General features: G+C 47.4%; 1 protein-coding gene across 1 annotated transcript in view; it reads left to right on the forward strand.

Annotated features, from left to right (window-relative positions):
• The window catches only part of LOC8030701 (vacuolar protein sorting-associated protein 13B), a 121,284-nt gene that overhangs the window by 88,349 nt on the left and 5,238 nt on the right, over window positions 1–27,697 (forward strand). Inside the window, exons 44-55 of the mRNA XM_029974111.4 lie at window positions 2,280–2,511; window positions 3,404–3,608; window positions 3,990–4,184; window positions 4,819–4,959; window positions 6,463–6,895; window positions 7,880–8,124; window positions 11,151–11,315; window positions 12,013–12,871; window positions 16,385–16,564; window positions 21,255–21,413; window positions 22,147–22,305; window positions 23,452–23,645. Coding sequence (XP_029829971.2) covers window positions 2,280–2,511; window positions 3,404–3,608; window positions 3,990–4,184; window positions 4,819–4,959; window positions 6,463–6,895; window positions 7,880–8,124; window positions 11,151–11,315; window positions 12,013–12,871; window positions 16,385–16,564; window positions 21,255–21,413; window positions 22,147–22,305; window positions 23,452–23,645 — 3,167 coding nt within the window. The remainder of the gene's footprint in view (window positions 1–2,279; window positions 2,512–3,403; window positions 3,609–3,989; window positions 4,185–4,818; window positions 4,960–6,462; window positions 6,896–7,879; window positions 8,125–11,150; window positions 11,316–12,012; window positions 12,872–16,384; window positions 16,565–21,254; window positions 21,414–22,146; window positions 22,306–23,451; window positions 23,646–27,697) is intronic.

The following is a 27,697-nucleotide window of genomic DNA, read 5'->3' on the forward strand; positions in this document are numbered from 1 at the left end:
ACACGAGACAGCACAAACCACGGACTTGCGTACATTTCATTGCAACCTCTCTTTCGGTTCAGCAGATGTAACGCGGGTTCCTGGTAAGCATTTGACACATTTTCCACTTGCTACAGAGACAAACGTTTTGAACGCAAAGTTTTCATCTCTTGCAGTCGCACAACTCAGTCTCCCCGTTTTCTCCGAAAGACCTGCTCATTCTCTTCTCTCGCCCCTTGCACACTTTCCCGCCGTACGTGTGGGTGGGCTTGATCCTCACCTCCTAGGTCATGGGTCCTCAAACCGGGTTTGCAGGAATCCGAGAGTTCTCAAAGCACCCTCCTAGGTTCCACGAGCTCAAAAATGTCCTCAACCATCAATGCCACAATCGAAATGCTTTTCTAGTTGAAGCACTATTTTGTCAAATCTGGGCCACTCATTGTGCAAATATTCAAATAGTGGTTTCAAATAGTATGCTTTTCAATATTTGATTCAAGATGAACTGTGATATTCACATCTTTTTAAGTGTTGATTGTGGTGGGTTGACCCCGTTGAGCGTGCTCCTTACCAAGCACCGGTGCACTGTGGAGAGCCAACACCTCCGGAGCCCACTTCTGCGGGTGTCGCTTCTCTGCAGTGTGCCGGTGTTAGGTAAGAAGCGCACTCAACAGGGCTAACCCGCTGCGATCAACGCTTCGAAGTACAAATATTGTGACCGCGTGCTTAGGAGGAAAGTTGATTTCCAAAGCGAAATGGTTCACGCGTGTGCCCGGCGTATTTAAAGATAGACAAAAACTTTGCGAATGTTGGTATCTACATCACAGTAAAATTTTCAAAATTAAACTGCCGTGCTTCAGTACCGTATATGTTAAGCAGAGATGCCATGACCTGTGTTAATCATACATAATTGAAAAAGATGTATTTCAATATAGCAAGAATATTTATAAATCCCCTCTATTAGGTATAGCTGGGCACCTCTATAGGTTTAATTCTATGTCAAATGTGTCGTTTTCCTGCCACCCCAATGTAGGCATTGGATTTTTCGAGGCCACAGTCAAGAAATATAGATAGATTAAAATTAACTTAGCTTAGAAATGGACAAGTTGAAGCTTGGTAACAGCTTTCACAAGCTTAGCTAGGTTTTCGTTTATGCATATCGCAGGCTTAGAAAAACTGTTTGATATTCGATTTGTAGGTATTCAGCCAAAACCACTATATGCTCCAAATTTGCTTCAGACTCAAAATCTGCTATTTGCCACTATCTACTATTTGCCACTCAAAATCTACAATACTGCCACTACCTAGTAGTGGCAGTATTGTTTACTCTGTTTGTAGGCATCTGCACAGTTTTATTGTGCCAATACCGAAATTGGCAGGGGTTCCTCTCCTGCCATTCAAAGCTGGAAGGGGTTCCTTGGCACAAAAGAGTTTGAGAACCCCTGTGACAAAGTCAAACCGCTGAGAGGAAGGAGGGAACGGGAAGGCAGAGGAGTTAACATTGATAATCGTTTCTGTCGACTACTTTGTGCTGAGAGAGAAAGATGGGGAGATTAAAAGAAAGGTTGGAAGGAGAGAGGAAGCGAAAAAATTAAGGCCATATATGTTTTAAGAATTGAACGCTGTAAAGAACACTATTCTAGAATATCGAGGTTCACTCTCTACAAGCAGAGGTCCAGGCGTGTTTCTCTTAGGGAGCAAACACGCCTGGACTTTTCCTTTTTGTGTGGGTTGTTTTAAATGTGGAGTGGGGCAGGGATAGGCAGTGTACTAGCACTCCCCCACCCCCCTTCCTCTGCTCACGCTTTAAGAGGGGCAAAACATCACTGGAAGACGAAAAGAGGTGGGGCCACCTTCCCCGACCTCTCTTTGTCTTCCAGTGATGTTCTGTCAATCTTGGAGTGTAAGTGCCACTCAAAACACCTCGTACGACTCACTGTTGTTTGTTTTTTTGCCATAAGCTTGCTGGATCATTTCAAAGGTATCCCTCCCGGATTTGCCGCGTTTGACACAGAATTGATGTTTGCTCCCGCTCTGGTTTGCAGTCCATGCTGGAATCGCCATCTCATGCATGTGGTCACAAAATCCCGTGTAGCACAGCTCTGAATGTTCACAGAGCGATGCCAATTGCCATAACGACACATGAAGGCGCTGGCTTCAACTGCTGCGTGCGCATCACCGTGCTGCCATCTCTTTTTCCGCTACGAAATTAGTCTCTGACTTCTGGCTGCCACATTGATTGTCGACAAACTTCTCATTGTTTGCCGGTGCCCACGAAAAGAACTCGCATTCCCCTTGTGCAGGCATGAGGGTGTCCTCCCCTGCCCTCCAGCTGCAACCTCCGACGCTCGATCACGAGACGTTGGTGGCAGACTCTGCCCGTATTCTGGAGCAGCTGCGGGACCCCCAGTGGCCCCCCGGGTCACCATACTGCATTAAGTGGCCCTATCACGACCCCCAACGCATGGTCGAGGTGGACCACCTCGCGGAGAAAGGAGCGCTGCTACCGCAACTCTGCACTCCATCAAGCTCAAGGTGAGTTGTTGTGTAGGGATGAAGAGGGGCATTATTACCTTTGTAGGGTGGGGTAGCTACACTCTACAATATTGAGACTGAGGTGGCGCTAAGACAAAGCTAGTTAGAGGAATGTGCTCAGAAGAAAGTTCAAATCTTGTCATAGCTCACCGAAGTCTGAAGTGCCAGCATGCACAATGCGCATTGGTTATCTTGCATTTTAGCTTTGTATCAAAACCGAAGTATTTGTTTGTTTCCTTTAAACTTAAAGTGAAGCAGAAAAGCTGCCCTAGAGGCTTCTTTAAGAGAGACAATATCTCAAAGGTTGTTTGGGATATTGTCAGATGTTTTTGTTAGATGAATAAAAGCTTGCAGCGCTTTGACAGTGAGTTAGGCCGAAAGCATTAAATGCTTTCATTAGGGATGTCACAAAAGTATTCCTGGTGCTAAAGTGTACTATACTTTGTTTCATGCTTAGTGCACAACACTGTCGAAGCTACTGGCAGGAGCACACTGCCTCATTCAGTGCCTCATTTGTATGGGAGCACACGTGCATGAACCATAGGACCAAGTTGCATCCTCATGCATTGCATATGAAGGTACGAAACGGAAGTATAGGGTACTGCCGCCTTGGGCGATATAGCTAGAGCAAGAGATGCAACGAGAGGCAAAGTGGAATCTGTCCTTGACGAGGCGCCACGGCACAGAGGCACGTACCGCGACGTGAAACCAACTCGGCAGCCGGCCAACCCTCTGGAAGCTGCCCTTTCCGAAGTGCAGTAAGGGCTTCGTTTTCCAATGCGTTGACTACAGTGAGAAAGTTTTATAGTTCCTAATGTCTTCTTCATACCTGTCAGTTCCAACTCGTCCAAATTCTCAAATCACAACTCGTCCTGGCGCTTGTTTCTCACAGTCCCGAGCACCCTCAGGAGATGCCCGAAACGGAGCTGCGGGTCAGCCAGTACCAGGACTTCCCGTTTGCGGGGACGGTGCTGGTGGACATCAAGCCTTGGGCCCTGGTGGTTAACTGCACTGGGCAAGAGTTGCGCCTGGTCGCCGGCGACCACGGCGTCTGGACGCTCGCCGAGGGACAAGTGTTTGCACCACCTGCGCTTTACGTGAGTCTTGAGACAACGAACTTTGAACAAAGAAGTCATAAAAGCAGAATGAATGACCCGTGTAACATATAGTAATGCAGAGCAGGCTTGAGAGTCGTGTGTTATCTGAGGGCGGGTTCACAGATTCGCAATTGAGCGGCATTGACTGCATTGCAATCGCCTGTGACCGCTGCTGGCCCTGGCAGGTTTGTTGGTCTAATTTTTTTACAGGAAGAGAGCTGCATCTTGATATTCTTGCGAGGAAAAATGCGCTGCTAAAACACGCCTTTCGCAAAAATTTTATATTGTCACAGGCAGGCGCCGATTTTTCTAGATAAGTTTGGAGCCAGCCTCAGAATTTCGAACATTTCCTAATTTTATTTTTTGTTCTTGCCAATCTAGGAGCCATTCTACTTGGGACTCGAGGACGGAGGCGACCTTCACTGCAGCAGTCGACCCCTTGTGGTGGACCGGGCTTACCTCCTCCAGAGGAAGGAATCTCCACAAGCTCCACTTGACAGTGCAGAGCAGTTGCTGGTCGGAAAGCCGATTCCGGTCTGCATCCCTTTTCGGCGTACCGGCTCTTCGTCGAGGCTGGTAAGTGAGGGAACTAACTTTTCCCTTCAAAACTTGAGTCCTAAATTGAGGATGTTCCCTTCGACGTCCCCACGAAGTTTGTTCGTGCAGAATTGCATCCGTGCTAAAGCTAATTATGATTTACCTTTGAAAATTTGAAGCATTACACGGTTGGAGAGAGTTGGCTGGCCGCCAAACACCTGAGCTGCGAGCTCCACCGCCCAGACAATGCAACTGTAGAAGAAAAAAAAACAAGAAATAAAAAAAACAAAAAAACAGAAGAGGCAGGAGAGAGGAACCGAGATGCTTCGAAAAGACATCACCAGCTGTAAAATGCTTAAAAAAAATAAAAAAAAATAAATGGTGCAAAAGAAGGATGTAACAACGCTAGACATGGCATTGTATGCCTGGAAGGCTCAAACTGGAGTTATTATCAGTTGCGTTCCTCATAAAATGCAATTCTGCATATGATGGTTTGATCAGTGGACCGAAATGTAACTGTAATTGCAGGCACTTCAATGTCACCATGAATCATAAGGCATATGGGGCACTAGAAGCAGTGACAGTCCCTGGTCATTTTGTTAATTCTGCTTTGTAAGAAACTTGAAGTGTGATTTTTTTTTTTTAATTGTCATTGATCGTTTTTTTTTTGCAGGCCTGTCGTCTGGTGGCACTGGCCAGCGACTTCGAAGGCTGCTTGGTGGTGACGCTGCGATCGGCCGTCTGCCTCACCAACCAGACGCCACTCCCGCTGACCGCCGCCGGGTTCGTCATGGCCGCTGACCCGCCCTACGTCGTAAGCTTTCCCACCAACTTGCGTTTTCGTGGTTTTCGTCAGTAGAACCTTTCCCAGGTGAAGTTTATTTATGAACAAAATTTTCTTCACCTCATAGGCATTCGAGGGACTGACACCTCTAGTGTCAGTACCTCAATTACCACTACTCACATTGAAGGTAACAGCAGCATTCCATCGTTATGCACATATGTTACTCCATATATATGATAGAACCACTATGTGAATAGGGTTGCCAACTCTTCAATGAGGGAAGTAGGAGGGGAGGGGTGAGGGTGAGGATGAGAAAAAAGGAGACACAAAGGGGTTTATACGTGTGTAAACTGATAAAACATGCGTTAGCCTTTCTCACCACGCAGTGGCAGCCACACAAGAAAAGTTATAAAGAAAGTACCTTATAAGGGGGGAGGGGGGGGGGGGGCCAGCACGAGGAAGAAGGGAGACACAAAGGGGTTTATACAAACGACGACGATGATAACAGGTGCTACCCGGCACCAGTGGCACCCTGATTTCCGGCTTGCCATGGCTTGCATGCTAAAGTGGCTAAAGCCTCTCCCAGCCAATGCTAGTTGCCACAGTACCCACCATAACCACGGCATTGCTCGTGCGATTCGTGCCTCGCAGCATGACGCCAATTGTTGGTCGTACCCTGGATCACATAAAATTTTTATGTGGACGGTCTGGACCTAATCCGGGATATATAGCTGTCCCGACAGGGACGATGCGGGACTCGGGACACTTAATGCGAATTCGGGACAGTCCTGCGAAATCCGGGACGGTTGGTAACCCCATATGTGAAGCCTCTTTTTTTAATTTTTGATCTTCAGTGTGTCAGCCTATGTAGCAAAGGTCAAATGACCTTTACAAGCAGTACTAAAATAAAGTTGTAAGCGCATCAATGATGTCAGTGCCCTAATTTACGATACGGTTAAAGTACCTATAAAATGGTACTAATGTAGTGAACATTTCTTTTTTTGGAAGATAGTTGTATAATAGGAGGTTCCACTATACAGTTCTCTAATTCAATCAACCTATAACATAGTACAAGCTTCAGCGGGATTCGCTGAAGCTTGTATGTCATATCGAGCTAAATTGAGCTAAAACATGATTGTTTCAGAGTATGATACTTGAGAGAAGGGTGCGTTCATGTCGTGAACCGGCACGCCGTTTACAAACACCTCAGCATTTGCCCACTACAGGTGGGTGCACTCAACGTGCACAGAAACCAGTTGCGCAGAAGTGAAGCTTCTGCGCATGCGCCGTGCCGACAACAGCACCACCGCAGCGGTGTGAAGTCAGAGCTGCGTGTTGGTGCATACAGCTGTTCAACTTCCGGAAGGTGCCCGTGCTCTATTAGACAAGTCATCTTTAATCCTTTTCTCGTTCATGGAGTCTCAAAACGGTTCTCAGTCTGGGATGTAAGAAACAGCAGCGTTCAACACCCCAGAAGCCCCGTGTCCGGGTAACCTTTTACGTCTCCTCAACTCCTTTTTTTTTCCTACGCAGGAGCTCTGGACTGGATCCAAAGAAATGGCGGAGCAGTGCCGCCTGCAGCCTGGAGATCGGCACGGCCGAGACACGGTGCCGCTCCTTTTCTGGAACGGCGACGACGAAGCCGACGACGGGGACACGGGGCGCTTGTACCTGAGCCTCGCTTTGGCCGGCGACGACCAGGAAACGTTGGGCAGTTGCGGCAGCCCATGGAGCTTTCCCGTCGGCTTGGACAGCACCGCATCGGACGTACGCCGCACCACGTCGGCTCCCAGGGTGGCCGGGGCACTGCATACCACGGTGCCGCTCGTGGTCACGTGTCACACGAGGAGTGGCACCATCTATGCGGTGGTTGCACGCGACGCCAACCCGCTCCTGCACATCTCCAATGCCACGTCCGCCACGTTGGCGTTTGCGGAGAGCGGAGAGGCGACCGAGGGAACGCGAGGTGCGTCCCGCTTTGCTCTGGTTCTTTTGGAATAAATGCGGCACAAGAGGGACAAGGGCAAGTATAAGGAGAAGACGGGACGACCACTACACTGTGGTTATTTTCCTTCTAGTCCTTGTGGTTTCTGTGCTTTGTTTATTTCAATATGTGTGTAACCATCTAGCCCTCCAGTTGATGAAGGGAGCTCGCTTATCGTTCCTTCTATTCTTGGATGCGTGCTCGGGAGGAAGTTCCATCTCGAGCTTGTCTTTGCAGGCCGAAATTTATTTGGTTTTGGCCGCTGTGGGTACGTGACGATGTAATGATGGCATTCAGATCGTCGAGCGTGCTTGATGCTTTGATCAAACTGAAACTTGATAGCTGCCAATGATATTACAGTCTGACGTATACATAGGGTTTTGATATTTGCTGACTTTCTTCCTTTGAATGTGATGAATGTCTGTGTGTGGGCTTCATGGGGAAGTAAACTTACAGGCACCATCCGTAAGCAGTATCGCTATTGCTTGGGCAAATATTATGTATCGATGTAATTTACGATCACCTTACACCAATCCTTTATTGCATACCGAAACCTTGTTTGTGATCGTTATCGGCTACTCTAAGGTTAAAGTCAAATTTCTTTTTTTCTATGGTGTGGGCGACTATCTTTGTGAGGATTCTTTTGTCATTCAAGCTAAAGTAATTGGGTTGTGTATATGATGTCTATATGGCGGGATGTTAGTGAGCAGCACCGACGAGCGTCTAGTGTTTTCATTGTGATGAGAAATTTAGCCAGTGCAGTACCATTGCTAGCCCGGGTTCTTTAACCTGCATCAAGCAGTAGCGATGCATAGCCTCTAGCCAGTGTGATGCTCATCCAGATCAAAACGTACGGGGGCGGAGACTGAGCCGGGGATCCCCAGGCTCTGCAGCGCAAGCTTTCGCTCCCCATACTCTGAGCTGCGATGCGCTAACACACTCGGCCGACGGGGTCCCAATGTTCAGGGTCCCTGATGCTGTGGTCGGTGCCTCCGGGCTGCTCGGTGCACTTCACGCCGCCGAGCCTGTCGGCCCACTGCAGCGGGACGGCCCCAGGGTCCGAGCGGGCGACCCCGCAACTGCTGCTGGCCTGCGTGAGGGAGGGCGGGAGCCCACTCATGTCCTGGAGCAGTCCTGTGGCTTGCGTGGACGTCGCCAACCAGTTTGTTCGCATCCCCAACCTCGGAGATGTCAGGGTCTCTGCCCACAGGGTGAGCTGCACTTCGTTGGAAGATTCGCAACCCCTGACAACAGGGGCGGATCCAGAACTCTGTTTTGGGGGGGGGGGGGGGCGGGAAGCCTTGTAAGGATACTATTCTCCCATTTTTTTTGTGCACCGGGAGATCCACCCAAGTCAAATTGCCCTCTGAAAAGGGGGGAGGACAGGGGGTCGACCTCGTTTGGGGGGGGTGGCTGCCCCCGTCGTCTCCCCCTTGGATCCGCCACTGCCTGACAAGGACACTGAAATGAATTCAGAGGGACCCTGAGGTAAGTCTAGAGGGATGCTGAAGCAAGTTTAGAGAAACCCTGAAGCAGATTTAGACAAGCCCTGAAGCAAATTTTGGACGGACCCTTAAGGACTCTATTATGGGAATTTTGGTGTAGAAAGCCTTAGATCTCAAACTCTTTGATCTCGAGGAACAATTGTCCCTTCGGATAGGTGGGTGAGGAACCCTTACCGGTCTAGGCAATGATGCAATAAAGCAGTGCAAAAGCCCACAGACTTTGTAAACCATAATGCCTCACACCGGGGAATGTTTGGTAAACTACTATGCATCAATGGATGGCTCAGATGTTCTAAAATAAAGACGTAAGCTGGGAAAACACTTCAGTTAGGGGCAAGGACAACTAAAGAAATGTGGAACCCATGAGGGTACTCTGGGGAACTCCTTGGTTCCTGGGAACTCGGTTTGGGAACCGATGCCCTAACGAAAACCAACATGCCTACTACGGGTTCTAACAAGTCATTATTCACTGGCTATATAGTGGTGTTGTGCGAATCTTCAAATTTTCAAATAGTGGTTCTGAATAAAAAACTTGGAGGACGCTTAATCTTCACCTTTAAGAGTGGAACGCGATTGCACTGTCGGGCCCCGTTCGCATTGCCTTCTCATTCACCGTGCAAGCGTGCCTTGCGTGACCTATTCAGTAGCGCATATAGCTCAGAACTGAAGGGTCGTAAATTGAATCCCGACTAAAATTTTTTAAATATTTCTTTAAGGCACCTTTAAGAGTGGAGCGCGATTGCACTATTGGGCGCCATTTGCATTGCTTTGTCATTCACTGTGCAAGCGTGCCTTGCGTGGCCTATTCAGTAGTGCATCTAGCTCAACTGAAGGGTCGTAAAATCGAATCCCGACTAATATTTTAAAAATTTTTCTTTAAGGCAACTGAATTACTTTATAAAGTGAAATCATTTGAGACATACGGCAATCTTTAATTCGCATTACATGTCACGTTTTAATTACCCTCATTACACGCACGACGTCCCGTTTCGCATGAGCGTTGTGGGTTGTTTGAAATTCCAGCGCGAGGTCATGTGGCTGTGTTGTCAGGACCCTATCGACCAATCAGGAGTTTCCTGTCGCACCACTGACGTCGGCTTTACTGCGACACGAGCTCCTTAAAGGGACACTGACAGGGTATTTATGCTCACCAAGGTTTTTATTTGCACATGACACATGAGAGCCCAACTACCCAGAACACAATTTGCGGCCTGAAATTCGTTTTCTTTAAGCTCGAAAACCGTAGATTCAGAACTGACCGGTTTGAGTCGCGTCTACTCTCTACTTCATCGTCACGTGCCGCTTTCTATGGTTGAGACACAAGCACCGAAGATAATCAAAGTCGTGGGTCATCGATGGCACACACTCAGTATTAAAATGGAAACAAAATATGATACCTGTTTTTTGTGGCTTCTAAAAAGCTGCAAATACGTTGACTGAAAGAAAAGAAGAAAAAAAAAGTTGTACAGCCACGTGATTTTTGGCAACCCTCTCCTCCTCTATATTTCTTCTTCCTCCCCAGTCCAGTCTCAGTTTCGGTTTCGAGCAATTCTGTTTTTTGATTTTCTTAAAAATATATGTTATACTGTAGCAAAATTTTGATTGGGTAGTCTTTTGATACTATAATGGATCGCCTAACAAAAATAAAATAAAACTTTTAGGGGTTTCAGTGTCCCTATAACACTGTCGCATTGATGCACTATTCGATTTTTGCTTCGAGGTGAACTGCGATATTCATATTTTTCGAAGTGTTGATTGCGGCAGGTTATCCTCATTGAGCGCACTTCTCATTGAGCGCACTTCTCACCGAGCGCCAGTGCACTGTAGAGAGGCAACACTTGTGCAGCTCACTTCTGCGGGTGTTGCTTTTCCCCAATCCACCGGTGCTTAGTAAGAAGCGCACTTAATAATGCTAAAACGCTGCAGTCAACACTGTGAAAAGAGCAAATATTGCAGCAGTGTGCTTGACAGGAAAGCACACTTTCAAAGCACGATGGTGCACATGCACGTTTGGTATATTTAAGAAGAGACGGAGACTTTTTGAATGTTGATATCCATGTCTCAATAAAATTTTCAAATTAAACTGGCCTAAGATATATGCATACAGATATGTGAAGCAGAGATGCTCCGACAACCTGCGGTAATAGTTCGTCACTGGAGAAAAGGTATTTGTATATAGCAAAAATATTTATAAATACCCTCGATTGCGTGCACTTGGGAATGTTATAGATTTAGTTTATGTCAAATGCGACGTTTACTTGCCAACCCAATGTAGGCATTTAACTTTCTGAGGCCACAGTCAATAAATGTAGTTAGATTAAAATTAATTTAGCTTAGAAATGGACAAGCGAAAGCTTGGGAACAAGCTTCTCGAGTTCTGGTGGGTTTTATTTTATTAAGCATGGTGCAGTAGTGAAAGGCTTAAAGAAGCTATTCGATATTCGATTCAAAATATTCGGCCAAAACCACCAACGCTTTGAGTTTGCTTTGACCTCAAAATCAACTGTTCGTACATGACTACTGTCCAGAGATCCTGTCTATACACATTGTACATACTTTTTATTTTATTTTCCTGGCATCAACATTGTCAACCTCGGCCAAACAGAAAGCTCAGTTGCCTCGATCCTTCCGGTCGAGCGGACGCTACGGAGTGCAGTACTCTGGGAGCATGGAGTGACCCTAGGCTCATGAGCAGCAGATGCTTAGGTGAGGATTCGCTGTCTTGCCTCTAGGTTTGCCAGACCACCCACCTCCTGGTGCAAGTGGTAAGCCGGGCCGAAGTCTCCGCGAAGGAAATCCGCAGCCGCATCGGCGAATCAGGACCCGTGATGGAAGTGGAGCTGCGAGGTTCACCCGATGATATGGCGCTTGGTGGCCAGACTGACCAATCACTCCCGGTGAGAAAGAGACCGATCTCAGCATTAGCGCAGGCATTAATATAACCAATGCTGCGTTCCGGTCCCTCGCCTCTACTGAGTTACTTTCTTTTGTGTACCTGGCATTGCATGTTTAACAGTTCTGTATTTGATTTGTGGTGATGATATTTCATAATGTGAGTAGTATGGCAAAACATTAACTGTTTTGCACATTCTGTGGTACTGCGGGTACCTAGACCAATAATGATGAGCATGTTTTCCCAATATTTTTAAATGCCGTCTTCCATTTTATATCAATTTCCTGGTTTGAGATGAGTCTCTCGTCCTTGTTAGTTGTGTTTTAGAGTTTCTCAAAAAGAAAACTGGCCATATACAGCTCTCACACACTAAATATATCCCTTCTTCCACCTTTGAACATTTTAAATAACTTAACTCCCGTAAATGTCACTTTCAACTTATGTACCACATACTCTATCTTGGCCTTGCCATACTACTGTCTTCCAGCACAGAGCACAAATACACAGAGAAAAGTATACCTCTTGGTAGAAGGTGTTGAAAGACAGGGTACTAAAAAATTCATTTTTGAAGAGCGTCAGATGGGGAGCCAGTTAGTCAGTCAATATATAGGAACCTAAAAACGTTTAACTTATACCTTTTTCATTTGTATTAGTTGCAGGAATTAACTTCGGTTCTTGTCGTTTTCTCGCTAACCTCACAGGTGACACGGTCCTCCCCACCACGGGTCCTCCAGGAAGACCTCCCCGCCGTCTCGCCTTTGGGTCGCTCCCTTCGCTTCGCATCCCTGTCCATCGCCAAACTCTGTCTTATCATCTGCGACGAGAGCGATGACTACCGCACGAGCGACCCCCGAGACCATCGACCCACCGAACTAATCCGCCTCAGCTTAGACTCCCTCTCCTGTGTGGTCCGCCCCCGTGCAACGCACGTAACTCCCCACCACCCACCGCGAACCACAGGGGCGGCAACGGCAGCCAGCGTTGTCTACGATCTGTTCGCGTTTGTGGGCGGTCTCCAACTTGACAACCAATTGGCCGGCGGCGAGGTCTCGGATGAGGTCTTCGACTTCCCGGTCGTTTTGGTACCGCAGGAAGACTCGGCACCCACGCAGGGCTGCCAGGACGCGGTGGCGTCTGTGACGCTCTCGCTGGAACTGCACCCCGGCGGACGCGCCGCGGTCGACTCGCTCGTGGTCAAGCTCCGCCCCCTCTCCCTTTTCGTCGAAGACACCCTCCTCTACAGGGTGGCACGGATGGCCAGCTTCCTTCGCCCAGTGTGGTGCCACGTGCCAATCGCGGCCAACACAGGCGACCGGCAGCTGTCGGCGGAGGTGGCGGAGTCGTCGCTGGCGCTGGTGCGGACAGTGCCCGTGAGGGAGCTGGTGCTGGAGCCACTGATGGTGCGCTTGAGTGTGCACGCATCGCTGAAGCTGTTCCTGTCGCTCAACGGGACACCGCTGAGCTTTGCACGGTTCAGCCGGACTAACCTGGTGACAGGGTGCTACCAGCTTGGGCAGCTGCTGACGCGGCACTATGTCACAGGGGCCTTGTTCCGAGCAGGTGAGTGGTTTAAAGGGATTCTTGGCTGCCGGCGGTGAGACAAGACTCCATAAGGATCTTGTCTCTTATTTTAAAGCAATGGCTTTTTAGGCCCAACTCGCTTAAGGGCATGTCCTCATCATCAAGGTCACGTACCGTGATCATGTCCCTATGGCTAAAGTTCAAGGTCACGTAATGCCCATGACTGAAGGTCACGTAAGTGCGGTTGCGTAAGCTCCGTTCGTGTAAGTTCATAAGAGCTGGTAGGTGGAGCTGACATCCTTGATGTCATCCTTGAGGTCGTCCTAGAGGTCATCCTAGAAGTTCTTGATGTCATCCTCTAGGACGTCATCCTCAATGGCGTCCTTGAGGTAGTCCACGACGTTGTCCTAGGCGCCATCCTTGAGGTCATCCTCAAGGTCGTCCTCAACGCCGTCCTTCAGGTTATCCTAAAGGTCGTCTTCAATGTCGTCCTAGACGCCATCCTTGGCGTCGTCCTCGATGTGTGCACGGCATATTACAACCATTTCATCGCTGGACCATTTCCTTTCCTAATTGTTTTCACTAACAATGTTTCTGTAAAGCTACCACATTTCGTAGCATTTGGTCGAATGAACGTGCTTGTAATTTTTAACACAGAATGCGTTTTATCAGCCAATTTTCATAGAGTTCTACGATGTTTGGCTGTAACGAAAAACCGACCTGTCCCTAGGCCGTGTTTGAATGCACGACCTCGAGATTGTGAGCCAAGTGCCTTGCCGACTGAGCTATCCAGAGTCGGTGGTTGGAGCATTCATTCAAAAACAAAGTCATTTGCGAGGTGAGCGAAAGTGTGGTCGCACACTTCACGGCCTTTCCTGGTATTTTGCTCCACCTCACGGCGAGTGTCAGAAATGACCGTGAATCTTTGTTAGGCGCTGCCATTCAGATCCCCTTTTCTTCTTCCCTGGAAGGCCTATCATTCATTCTGTTCTTACCATTCTTTGTCAGCATGACCAAGCTTGTATAAAATTTATCTCTATTTTTGTAGATAGGATTTAAAATCTGTTGCATTTATGGGCCAGCTTTTAGCTCTTCAGTGTCCGTAGGATGCAGCCTCGATAAAAAATGTCATGCTGATGACATCACGAAGTTCAAGTGACATAATCAGCATGACATTCATAATGTGACACCATGATATCAGGTGACACTGTGACATGTCACGTGAGACTTGTGTCATGACGTTACAAGACACTGTGACATTAAATAACGCTGTAATATTATATCATTACATCACGTGGATCTTGAGTTTGAAGCGAATATTGGTTTTGGCCAAATATTTTTTAATTGAATGTCGAACAGTTTCGACAAGCCTTTCACTACCGTGCACTATGTTTAAGCGAAAATTCAGCTGAACTCGTGAAGGTAGGGTAACACAGAATTTGACATGTTAATGTGGTGAAACTGCACACATGTGGAGGCTGGATGATGCGAAGCAGCACTGTCTTGTGCAAGGTAAGTGCGTGAGCGTTCCGTGCATGTCTTATTTGTGGGTGTCGTCTCCTGCGGCTAGAGCGTAAATGCAACTTTCTCAAAGCCCGTTGGAGTGCCAGACGCAGAAGACGGAGTGTGCAGAAAACAGAACAATTAGAATGCGGCAACGCCGAGCAGAGTCCTGGCACCATGCTTGCAGCAGAAGACAACCAAACACTCGGAACTACCTCAACCCGTCGCGGCAAGGAGTCTGCTTTTCGTTTTCTCTGCTTTTTTGTGACTCTCTCTTGCACTCTTTCTTTGGGGAAGCTCAGAGCATGCTTATTTCACGGAGAGGAGCACCACTATATGTCCGAACACGACACATTATTTTTTATTCCTTCCGGGAGTAACACGGAGGCACTCAAGAAAGAGGTTTGGCTGGCACTGGTGTCCAGTCAGTGGGGAGACGAGTGCTGCGTCAGCGTTCGGCTGGCCTGCCAAGTTCCGTTGGAATGTGTTATATAGATGGCACCAAACCATATCTGGTTAGGTGTCATCCACTGATCTCAATGACAATTGCTGGATTGCGTTTGCCCGCTCTGCGAATGCGGTCACTGGCGGCCATCTTTAGGTAGAGTTATATTACCTCTAGCCAAGGTACAGCTCCTGCAGCCACTGTCATCCATCCATGGCAGACAACGTTTTGGCAGGTGTGGTGGCAGGCTGCCGTCAAAATAGGGTGGATGATATTTCAAGCTTGATTGAAATTGTTTGACGAAACATGTTTTTGAAACCCAGCGTGAACGGTAGCCCGATCTTTGAGGACCCGGTGAAAGTTTCACGAAATCGCAGCACCGGGGGAAAAGCAGTACAGCTCGCATTGAAAGTCGCATCAAAATTAGCATCGAAAGCAGCGACGGTATGGAGTCTGCTTTCGATGCGAGCTGCGCTGCTTTCCCCGGTGGTGCGCTTTCGTAGAACTTTCTCCGGGCCCTCAAAGATGAGGCTACCGTTCACGCCGGGTTTCAAAAGTCTGCGTCGTCGAACAACTTCAATCAAGCACGAAATATCTCCCACGGTACAGTGTACTAGATCTACGGCTATTTTATGGCACCCTGCCGCCATTGCGCTGTCCGCCATATTACTATGATGGCTAGAGATGATATAACTCTACCTAAAGATGGCCGCCAGTGACCGCATTCCGGTCCATAGGCGGAGCTGGTCAAACGCGATCCAGCAAATAGACATAGAGATCAGTGGTGTCATCCATATAACACATTCTGTGTAAAACAACAAAACAAGCACAAATGATGATCGCAGCTTGTCGAGACATCACTGTCTAACACACACTCTGGCTTAATCGTGGCAGGTTAGCCCCATTGAGGGCGCTTCTCACCAAGCACCTGTGCAATGCAAGAAAGCAATGCCCGCCCGCTCTGCAGGTATTGCTTCCCTGCGGCTCACAAGTGCTCAGTGAAAAGCACACTCAACGGGTCTAACTCGCCACTATCAAGACTTTGAAAAGTATGAATATATCGCAGTTAATCTCAAAGCGAATATGGAATATTCACTCAACACTAGATGTCACTGTTACGTTGTAGTTCCACATATCGGCACTGTCATGTGACACCGTAGTGTAGCAGTGATATCACGCGACTCACTACAGCATGACACTGTGACGTCACGTGACAGACTGTTGACATCACGTGGCATCACTTGGCATGCTCGTGACGTCATGTAACACACTGATGACATCACTTGATATGCTGATGGCGTCACGTGACTGTCATCCACTAAATTTATTGGGAAAAGCACTCTACATCCATTGATCAACCGAAACATTATAACCACCCACCTTATCATCTTTGGAGCTCGAAACAGATGTAACCCATCTTGACATGGTGAGTGCCTCGAGTATGATTGTACCAGATTTGTAAGCAAAGGTTGCGGAATTCCTGTATATTACAAGGTTTAGGGGTGGTCATGATGTTTTGGCTGATCAGTGTATTTCTGAGTTTACACATGGGATCAAGGTGTTCTTGTAGACTCTTGATGTGTGTGAATCTCCCACCCCTGCAGGCTGGGTGGTGGGCTCCCTGGACCTGCTGGGCAACCCGACTGGCCTGGTGCGGGCGCTGGGCTCGGGGGTCTCTGCCCTGGTGGTGCTACCCTACCGGGGCTTGGTGCAGGGCCGCCCCTGGGCCTTCCTCATGGGCGTCTCGCACGGCACCTCCACCATGCTGCGACACATCTCCTCCGGTGGGAGCCCCCTCTTCTTCCTCCCCACGGCGTTGTTAAAGCGGCACAATAGTTGCCAAACTGCTAAACCATGCGTCTATACTCTGCTTCACGACGAGCGTGAGATAAATGAAGCTACAAAAGCAGGCACACCGCTTTGAGCAGGCCTTTTATGCTCACTAGTGAAGCGAAAGCGTCATTCAAAACAACATGGTCAGGCCTGTAGCATTGGCTTCGCTCCCACTTATGATGGAACAGTGTATAGTCTCTGTGGTCACTAACAAAATGAGAATGGCAGGAGAGATCTTTCAGTTGTTCCACCTCCGCTTACCTCCGGCAATGCTTCGACATCTCGTGAGCTTCGAGCTTACATGCGCACCCAAAGCACAGCAAAAGGCTGTGAGCGCGTGCTAGAGGCCGGGCATCATAAGACGCCATCCTCATCCTATCAGTGACTACCGTAAAATACCGGGCAAGAGCCCACTCAAACTTTGGAGATAATCGCAAAAAAATGGGGGATGGGCGCTTGTCCAGTAGTTATGCAAAACTATCGATAGTACAATCGTAAGTATTGATGGTCGCCAGAAATCTGACTATCTATAGTAGCAAAAACTATTGATAGTACTATCGACAGTCGACTATAAAAAAACTATCGATAGTCGACTATCGAAAAACTATTGATAGTATTATCGATAGTCGACTATCGAAAAAACTATCGATAGTACTATCGATAGTCAACTATCGAAAAACTTTCAATAGTACTATCGATAGTCGACTATTGAAAAACTATCGATAGTACTATCGATCGTCGACTGTCGAAAAGCTATGGATAGTACTATCGATAGTCGACTATTGGAAAACTATCGTTAATCGACTATCGGAAAACTATCGGTAGTCGACTATCGTACACATATCGATGGTACTGTCGATGACTTACTATCGATAGTTTTGCGACACTAGTAGTTTGCGTCACTCCCTCTTCTCCTTTTCTCGGTTCATTTTTTTTTTTAAATGGTGCACCAACTAGCGCAGGCACTTACCATCTCAATTTTGGTTCAGCTTTCAGTGATGACGAAGACGGGAGTTTGGGCGAGGAGAGGAGAGAGGGAGGCAAGCAGCGGTGCGGCAACTGTGTTCGCTATAGACCTTTTTCACTAGGACGCTGCCACCTTGAAATACCGTCACTTCCAGTATGGGCGAAAACATTGCTTTACCGTCGCCACGCCAACAGAGGGCATTTAGGATATGAGCGTAACCGTCACCCATTCTCATTTTGTCTTCCCTCTATTTTTTTACTATGTATTTGTAGAGTGAAAAGTTTTATTATTTTTTCGTCGCCCATACTGGATATGCTTACCAGGTGGCTGGGAACGAGAGCTAGTAAGCAGAAAAGGCCTATAGTCCGTTGCAACTCAAGGATGTAGGGCGAGGGTAAGACGGGCCGGGGAGGAGGAAGCAGACTGAATGCTGGAAAAGAGATGGGGAAACCTCCTTCTCTCTTTAGCGTTCTGTCTGCTTCCTCCTCCCCGGCCCGTCTTACCCTTGCCCTACCTTCTTTATATCGATAGCACTACTGGTAGTATCCATAGTCGCCAGAAATCTGACTATCGATAGTAAAAAAAGTATCGATAGTCGACTATTAGAGTACTATCGATAGTCGACTATCGAAAAACTATCGATAGTACTATCGATAGTCGACTATCGAAAAACTATCGATAGTACTATCGATAGTCGACTATCGAATCGATAGTTCTGAGACACTATCGATAGTTTTGGAAAAACTATCAATAGTATCGACAGTCAATTTATCGATAGTTTTGCATCTTTATTGTCCGGTCATCAATTTTACATATAAATGTACTGTGCATATTTTTTTCAGATCTTACAAATTTGGGAACGGGTGCTTAATGTGGAATGGGCAGATGCGCGGTATTCTATGGTAGAGCGATTTGTTGTCAAAACGGTGCTGGTGCCAAAAAGAAAGCACCGTAAGCAGCTTATAAGCAGAAGCATGCGCACGTCCACATGTCCTACTTCCGTGTGCCTTTCCCTATTGATTCTTTCTGCATCAATCCCACACTGTGGTTGAAGCAGCACAATAACTGTTGGACTGCAAAACCATACTCCTAGTCACTAGTGATCCATTGCCAAAATGATACCATCGTATTTGGCTTCTCATCTTGTCTATTCGCGACTCCAGCAAAACGGACGCCACCAAGCGGGGAAATTGGGAACCAGCCGGTACAGGTCGCTTTGCGCCCCTCCGCGTCTCTGGTGGCTTTCACGGACGCGTGTTGTCGGCGCGGTGGCTAACAATGTAATTTGACGAAGGTCCGAAAATTTCTTAATTTTGCCGGAGTGTTCATTAGTGTGGTGAAGCCTCAGTAGATTGTTTCCTTCCATCACGTGTTTGAAAGCCCGTTTACTCCACAGCACACGGTCGCGTGCTTTCGATTTCTTGGATTGGGAGGAATTACGAAAAAACGTTTTGATCTCTTGTCTGTCTCGAATCGCATTCAAAGTGACGACTACTTAGTAACTGATAAGTGGTTTCTTTATAGGGATTTAGAACAGTGGACTGTGGACGGCAGACGAGGTGTTTCACTGGAGGGAACACCAATGTTTCAGTCAAGTGAATGGGAAGGTTCGATAGCTGCTTTTCTTGAGTTTGGTTGCGTTCGATTAGCTTGAAGATTGAGCCACCCACGCCGGTTGGTGCATTGGCTATTCATCTTGGTTGCTTTTCGCCGAAAAAGCCTTTGGACCATACCGAAGGAGTTGGGCTGATTTCGCAATTACTTGATTCCGGAAAGCCTGCTCGCTGCATATGATTAATGAGGGAAATTGTTTGCTTTCGAAAGGTGGGGGACGCGTCTCGCAAAGTTAGAAGTTTTCACGGCATTATGATCTACCGCGCCTCCAATATTTATATTATACCCCCGTCAAAGCCAGCATATATACTTCCACATTGCTCAGGTTGACCGGCCACAAAAAATACTCACTTTCTCCGTTCAGGATTAGAAGTCAAGTCCAATGCAGAGAGGTTCCGCGTGAATCTCCGATGAAAACTCTCTTCAGTTTGTCTCTGTGCTGCCGGCTATGGAACCATTTGGCTAAGTTTAAGTGTATCTCTGCCTGGTCAAATATGCTTTTATTCAGCAGTTCAACTAATAGCTAGTCAACTAAGCTCATATTTCAACCCGAAGAATATACTAATATCGCTTTAGTGGGACACAGTACGTAATATAATACATAACCCGCTCGTCAAAATGACTTCTCGATTGCTACTAAAACCTGAATTGAAATAGGAGTATCAGCTGCTTAGTGGGGCGCCAGCGGGTTAACATGCTCTTTGGCGCAAGAAGCGCTTGCTTAATTTTCGTAAATTTCCTGCAGCTTGCGTTGTTGACCGAGCAGACGCCTGGAGTTGTTTCTTAAACGCGGATACGCACAAAAGCTCGATTTCGCGGACAGATAAGTCGCATGGTCGAGGCATGCGAGTTAGCTGAAAATTACTCTCGGTGGAATAATTCTGCAGTCATCGCCGCCTTCCTTAGCTGATCAAAACTGATTAGAGTCTATTACCGTCTGTCCGGAGCCCATAGTTTCAGTTTTAAACGAAATCTCCGGAAATGAAAGTTTGACATGAAAAGAACAAAAAACACCGGGAAAACAAAAGTATGCTCTGCAAGTTTATGTGCACCGGCTACACTTAACTGTCGCAGTTCAAATACCTATAAAATTGGGCATTAAACAGAAGAAAATCTGTTAAATTGAATGCGCCACCCGTTCAGGTGGCCGGGCCGAGCCAACGCGACCTGGACATAGCCGCCATCTTTGTTTGGCGGTGGCGCCCCCTATAGGTCGCTGGAGTCGCGAATATGTTTCACTAGCAATAACAAATATCACTATGGACAAAGACAAGCAAAAGCAAGCAGGACAAGCAGGACAAGTGCCAACTAGGAACTGACATTTTATTGCGCACAAAGAAGACAAGAACTGTATATAGTTCTTTTACTTGTTCTTGTCCATAGCACTATGTATTTGTGTTCCTGCCACGTCTACCCAACAGTTCAGTTTGGTGTCGTGCTGTTTCTGTGTTTTCTCGCTGTTGACTCATTTTTTTTAAAGCTGGGTGTACACCTATGGAGACTGTAAAAGCTAACTTGAAAAGACACGTGTTCAACTGGAAGCTTTCCCCCGGCAAGTTAGCGCACGTCCTGTGTTTTGCTTCTTCCATGTCCCGTCTTTTAAACGCTACTCTTTTACCATGTCTGTCGACAACCAACTGGTCCGTCAAACCACTATTTTAAGACAAAGATTTCAGCAATTTTCCAGTGCTTGCACAGATAGATGAATGCAGCTGAGCCCTTTGAACTGAGAGGCAACTTGTGCCGCCTAGCCATCTCATAGATGGCACAGCCTTATCTCCAAATGAGGCGATGTCATCTAGCGGCAAACATGTAAAACGGAGAAACAAGGGGCTCGCACTTATAGCAACATGTAGCAAAAACTGCCGCCACCTAGCGGGTAGGACTTCAAGCAGACGAGTGCTTACCAGAAACAATGTGGCTAAAGTTGAAAATACTGTAAGATGCACCACTGTATAACATGCACTGCATGACGTGTTACAATGTCTGAAACATTCCAGATGCCTTCGCGCAACGTGAGAGTGTCTGCTGCAGCAGTGTGCGTGCGTGTGTATGTGCAGGTGCCCTGAGCTCAGTGACCCAGCTGGCTACGAGCGTGTCACGGAACTTGGACCGCCTCTCTTTGGATCCGGAGCACCTGGCCTGGAAAGAGTCGCTCCGCACCGGACCTTCCGCCGGTCTTGGGCAAGGACTCTCCACTCTGGGCATCAGTCTCCTGGGTTGGTACTAGTTTCTCTCTTGCATCGTCCTCCCATAGATTCTCATAGAAAACAAATTACTTTTAACAAAAAGTCTACAGCAGGGAGACAGCACATCCGGTAGGTTTTCTTTATGACGACTTTGTAAACATTTTGCGAGCAGCAAAGTGTTAATTGTCTCGTACCGTCATTTATGATCTTACACACTCTGAGTGTTTATTTCTGAGGCGGAGGCTTCGTCTAGTGACTGTTACAAGCTGTCTGCCGCCGTTTCTGGATCCGGGCATGTCTGCGAAAGGTGGAAATTCTTGCACGATTTTGCCACGATTGCGATTCTCCAATGAGAAAAAAATTCGTTTGACATTTTTACTTTTTACTTGGGGCAGAAAAGTGGGTGCTAAACAGTGCAAGCGCATTGTAAATATAATAACCTCAGTCCAAAAAAAGAAAGAAAGAAATTCACGGAGGATGAAGACAGATGAAAGAACAGTTGTTTGCCTTCATTATGTTTTTATTCCCTCAAACTGAAGTAAGCAAATGAAATATGTCAAGCAATACAGCGTGCAGCCATGTTTCTTTATCTAATCTTGTTGTGACACTCAGCTTAGAGTTTTTACGGTAGTAATCGAGACACAAGAACCATTGTTCCGGAAGAATTATAAATTCTCCGACGTAGATTTTAATACCCTGGCATAACCACTTTGCGTTGTCGTGATCGTAGCCAACGTAAAATCTGTTCGCTTTTTTCTCACAGGTGCAGTGGCAGGTATTGTGGACCATCCGATGCAGGCGTTGATTCATGAAGAGAGCCGTGGCCCCACGGGCTTTGTCAAGGGCCTGGGTCGCGGTCTGGTGGGCGCTGTTGCCAAGCCCATCAGTGGTGCGGCTGAACTGGTGGCCCAAACTGGCAAAGGTGATAGCACTGTGCTCTCGCTGTCTCAACGACCATGTTGGCCACCCACACTTCCTCAATACGAACAAGACATAGAATTCCGGTGTTTGTTAGAGGGCACCATACGTAGCCACAGGTCTGTTCAATTAGCTTAAAACAGGTTTGGAACTACTTTACACCATTCAGAAACTGGCGCATTCGATTCAACCAGGAGTTGCAGTTACTTTCCCCGCTTTCTTGCTGCCCGACCCTTGGACTTTTCTGAGCTTTCTACAATTAGGTTAAGAACTTTGCGATGTGAAACAAGTACTAACAGGTTAGAATTACCTCTTGTTTGAATGAGTTCAGTTGTGCCACAGCAGCATGCGAGTTCCGATTGTGGGACACGAGCTGGAAAAACATAACGCACAGTTAATGTTTGGAATTTTAGTATAATTGAACAACGAAAATATGCATATGGGAAAAATGTCAGCTTGCTACGTCTTGTCTTGTTGCCACTCTTGACAGTCACTTTACGGTTTTCACCGAATACTCTTTTTGGACGTTCTGCACTGTACAGCCAATGTAGCAGTGAGAAAACAATGTCTTTGAACGTTAATCGACATCTGCTGGCAAAGTTGTTTTTGGATACTAGATTCACTTATAATTATCGTAAAATACCGGGCAGGTGCATATGCAGAAGTTGGAGAATATCACGAAAAATGAGGATGAGCACTTGTTAGGTTGAAGAGCAGAAAAGGCAGAAGGAGCACCCATACATGATAAGGTGGGCCCTTGTTTGGTCCATGTGACGGAACTCTTCATTTTTAAAGCAGTCACGCAGCTCTCATCAAGCCTGCTTTGGGCCAGCGCGCCTGCGTCAAGCTTTACTGCTTCTCACCGACACATGCGCATAAAACTTCGCTGCTTCGCATATGCTTTTCGAAGAGTCAGCCGACGTGGAGGAGCTCCTCGGTTGGCTTAGAAGTCTGCTGGTGTGGGCGCTTGATACGTCCTTTGCCTATATTTAAAATGTTTCAAAAGTAGGTGGTGGACGCTTATTGCGACATAGGCACAGGACGAGTTTCCTGGTATCAGAGTTTCCTCGATTAGTAGACAAACTTCTCGTAATCAAGTTTCTCTCGATTGGTGGAGAGTTCTGCATCACTGGCAGCTCCTTCTTTGCAGGCATTCTGCAGGGCACTGGGTGGGGCGAGTGTTCCAGGAGGCGGCACCAAGCCCAGCCGTACCAGGACGGTCCTAGCTCGGAGGCACGACTCAGGGCCTCGCTGTCGGGTCAGGAACTGTTGCTGGCACTGCGAGTGGAGCTCCTGCAGGACGGAAACGCGAGCCAGCCATTCGTGCTTGTTCTCACCTGGCAGGTGGGTGGAACGTCGCGTCCTGAAGTCGGCACGAGGCACGAAGTGCGATCGGCGACCGATGCAATTATAGACCGTTCCATTAATCACCTTCTCCGTGCCACTGACTCTGTCCACCGGGCCGTGGAATGCGTTACAAGCTTGTGCCATAGCCCTCTTCGACTCATTGTTTAATTTGACCCTGTTCAAAGGTCACAACAAAAGCCCATACATTACTGTAAAAAAAAAAAAAAAACTTATTTCGATCTTGAAATATAAAATATTGGTTGAAGGAGCCGTGCAAAGATACTCGCTTGGAATGTTTTTCACTTTGCACGAGCTTACTGGCACTAGTGGGACCCAAGTGTGCTCGCATGCAACGCCACTGACCGAGAAACTCCTTTGTTGTGGTGTAATTTCAAGGACAAAGCAAGCGTTTTCTTTCAATCACTCTTTTGCAAAACTTGATGACATAGCTGGGGGATCGCAGTATCCCCCAGTGACGATATTTGAATGCGGCTCATAGATTGGACCCGAGCACAGCATGAGCATTCGATTTGGGCTCGTGGTAATCAATGCCTCAAGAAGCATTCAGGTAGTGGCCCGTGCCCGATCGCTACAATGTTTACAATAGCCAAACCATAACAATGTCTGGAACTCAGCACGTGTCCTGTGCTTTGCCGACCCCAGTGCATGGCTATGATCAACATTGGCGGCATATAATCGGTTCCAGATCACGTGGCTGCTTGTTCTGGCTGCAAGTTGAGGGGGTGAACGCTGCTCGGTTTTCTTTAATTTTTTCTGCGACTCCTATTGCATCTAGTGAAAAACGAACGCATGCTCATTCTAAGCGATATTTGGCCAAAGTACAGTGTGCTCAACTGTTAAACATAACGCGGGAGCGGTGGCCGAAACTGATAGCAGAGCTGTCTAGCGATTAAATCAATGATGCGGCAGAGAATAAGCCGGCTGTACTTGGGATTGTCGCCACTCCCCGATACAATTATCGCACGACCTCCTTGTTCCTTTCTTTATCACCCACGCTTTAAATTTTTACTTTTTTTTTTTTTTTGTCTGTTTAGTCACATCTAAGCATTTCCCATGCCGGGCTACTAAATCTCGGTGATCTTGCAGTTTCTGTAATAAAGGCCACCTTCTTTAAACAACAACCAAAAAATCAAAAAGCGATTTTTTTTTTATTGCCGAGTCACGCATCGGTGATTGTTTCGGAGCTGGGAGTGTAACTCCAGAAAACAACAGCGGCATGCGCTTCCAAAGTGAGCCGGTAGATGGCACATGCAGTCTCTCCGGCCACCGCTCCCGCGTTATGTTTAACAGTTGAGTACACTGTAGAATAATCGTTGCATCGCCCCTTTAATTCGACCTAGAGAGAACCAGCTGTAGGCAAATTACAAGCACAACTGGCTGTGCTTGACGCACAAAAACGGGCCTTTTTTCCTTCATATTTATACGGTGGGCAAGTTACAAGTGTGATTGGTCGCACCTGTCGGCGAAAAAATCTGTTTTTAAATTCAAATCAAAAACCGCGCCAAATCGCAAAGAGAGAGAAAAGGCTCGAGGTACACCTAAGCACTTCTTATGAGTTGTGAATGCAAAAGCATGCACGCCACTCTTCGCTCCTTTTTGTCTGCGGCGTACGGCGCGCTGACCTTGGGCGTGGAATGGTGGAGCTGCTGTCTCGCGGACACGCAGCACCATCGGGTGAGCGGTCGTTTGAACTGGCGCGCAGCGGCCACTGGGAGCCTCATCAACGTGCACCAGCCAATGGGACCGAAGCCGAAAATTCATCAGCTTCACTCTGCTCCTTTGGGATCGAGGAAACTAGATGCCGTGTCTAGGCCTTTTGCGTGGTTTCATAGCTGGGGAGCTGGCTTCACTTGGAGAAAGGATTTAAGGTGCCGTTTTCGCGGTTCAAACTGATGGCGTCGGCTCGCTCCATGAGACAGTTCATGCTTTCGCATTAAGAAGAGGGCACATGTTGAGATTCGGGGCACGGCTGGGTCTCAACACAAAACAACCATTGCAATACCGCTGTGGAACAGTGAGCGCTGCCCCGCAGCGGTGTTACAATGATGCCAGGAGCGGTGGCGCCAGCTGCCGGTCACTGCTGGCGCCTCCGCACTGAATGGGCGAAGGACGTACACTGCCGATGCCACCGCCGCGCGGCGGTGTGCAGCGGCTCATTATAAAAATGTTAGCCCACCTGATCTAAGGCGCTAGATATATAGAATTTTGTACGCCTCTTTTAACTTGACTTTCAGATCATTTGACCCAATTTCGCATGTCCCGTCAAGGTCTAGTTAACGGAAGTGAATTTATTTTAGTGTTGTGCGAATATTCAAATTTTTTAATGGTAGGTTTGAATAACACGTTGATCGATATTCGCCTCGAGAGGAGCTGTGAGGTTCATACCTTTCGAAGTGTTGATCGCGGCGAGTTAGCCCCCATTGAGTGCGCCTTCCACCGAGCACTGCAGGTTTGCAGTCGAGTTCGATGCAAATTGCATAATCGCAGCGAGCATTGCAGTGCACAGGTGCTCGGCGAGAGTTTAGAGATACTATGTAGCGGGCAGGGAAGGGTAAAGCCCGGGTATTCAAAAAATGTAGTTATGGTAGCTTGGTTAGCTTCAGCGGCGTAGACTTTCCATTTTCCCGAGGGGGGCAGGCTGGGGGGGGGGGGGGGGGGGGGGTTTCACACAATTTTTTTTACACCAGCAATTATCAGTAGTTTATTTTAGGGGGTACATTTTACAGCGTATGTATATCGCCATGTGTCCGTCGCTGTGTGCGTTATTTTGTTAACATGCCACTACTAGAACCTTGTGTCACCGCCCGTTGGCAGAAGAGGAAGACAAAGACCATGAGAGTATCGGGATTGAGAAATACGTAATATTATTTAAGCGAGCGGAAGAACTCTAATGAGAAAGAAAGATAAAAGTAAACCGTCAGAAAAGAAAGAGAGAATTACCAAAAAAAAGAAGAGTACAATAAAGAAATCTCTACACGCGTCTCAACACCAATCAAAGTTCCGTCAAGTCATAGACACATCAGGTGAATCTCGCTCACGAGTCCTCCGTGGCCTGTCCTCGTGAAGGCGGTTGTCTTCGCCTCGATGGTTGGAGGTCATAGCGCAGACTTGGCCGGGAGCTGTGCATGGCAGTCCCAGATGTCGGAGTCCGGCGAAGGTTCCGTCGACCAGATCGCTAGACTCAACGTTCCGCTGACCGTGGCAGCTCTTGAGCGATCTGCAGGCCGACCGTCGCGGTCCGTGCTTCGCTTCCAATTCCTGCTCGGTCGCGCGCTCCCCACCTCGTGCTCTTCCAAATCTTCTTCGTCTTCGATCGCGGCCGCGGCGCAATCATTGTCATGAGGATCGTGACATTTCCCCCAACTTTTAAAAACTTCATCTCATGAAGATTTCTGCACGTGACGACGTCATTGATACATGGTCGTTGTCGCCATATACGCGCACACACAGTCACTTTCTTGCAGCACCCGCGCACGTGTTCGACCAGCATGCACAAAGTCAAAACAAATCGTTTTCCACGAAGTTCACACTTCCATAATTAACAAAAATACTTTTTTTTTTTATTTCCCCAGATACTTTTCAATCATTTCAAACCTTTTCCGTACCACTAGAAGACTCACATTTGATCACTAAGTTTGCCGAAAACACGTTTACTGAAATACAAAACGAGATCCCACTTCCTTTCTTGTTGAAACAAGAATCCTATCCTGACATCATACGAAACGTACGTTCACTGTTCACATTACTTAATCTGTTTCCACGTTCCGTGTCGTAAAAAGAAAGGAAACTCCACTTTAGACCTCAACGCGACTCATGAAGTCCGCTCCAACATTATCAGATCCCTTGATATATTCTACGTGGAAGTTCTGGTCTTGCAGCCCCAGACTCCATCGCATCACGCGGCTGTTAGCATGCTTCGCCCTGTTCAGAAATTCCAACGGTCGGTGATCAGTCTGAATTCGAAATTTCCGTCCATGTAGAAACAGCCTAAATCTCTCGACGGCCCATACAATTGCCAAGCATTCTTT

The sequence above is a fragment of the Ixodes scapularis genome, unplaced genomic scaffold, assembly GCF_016920785.2.
Source record: "Ixodes scapularis isolate PalLabHiFi unplaced genomic scaffold, ASM1692078v2 PGA_scaffold10__122_contigs__length_95168666, whole genome shotgun sequence".
Taxonomy (NCBI): Eukaryota; Metazoa; Arthropoda; class Arachnida; order Ixodida; family Ixodidae; genus Ixodes; species Ixodes scapularis.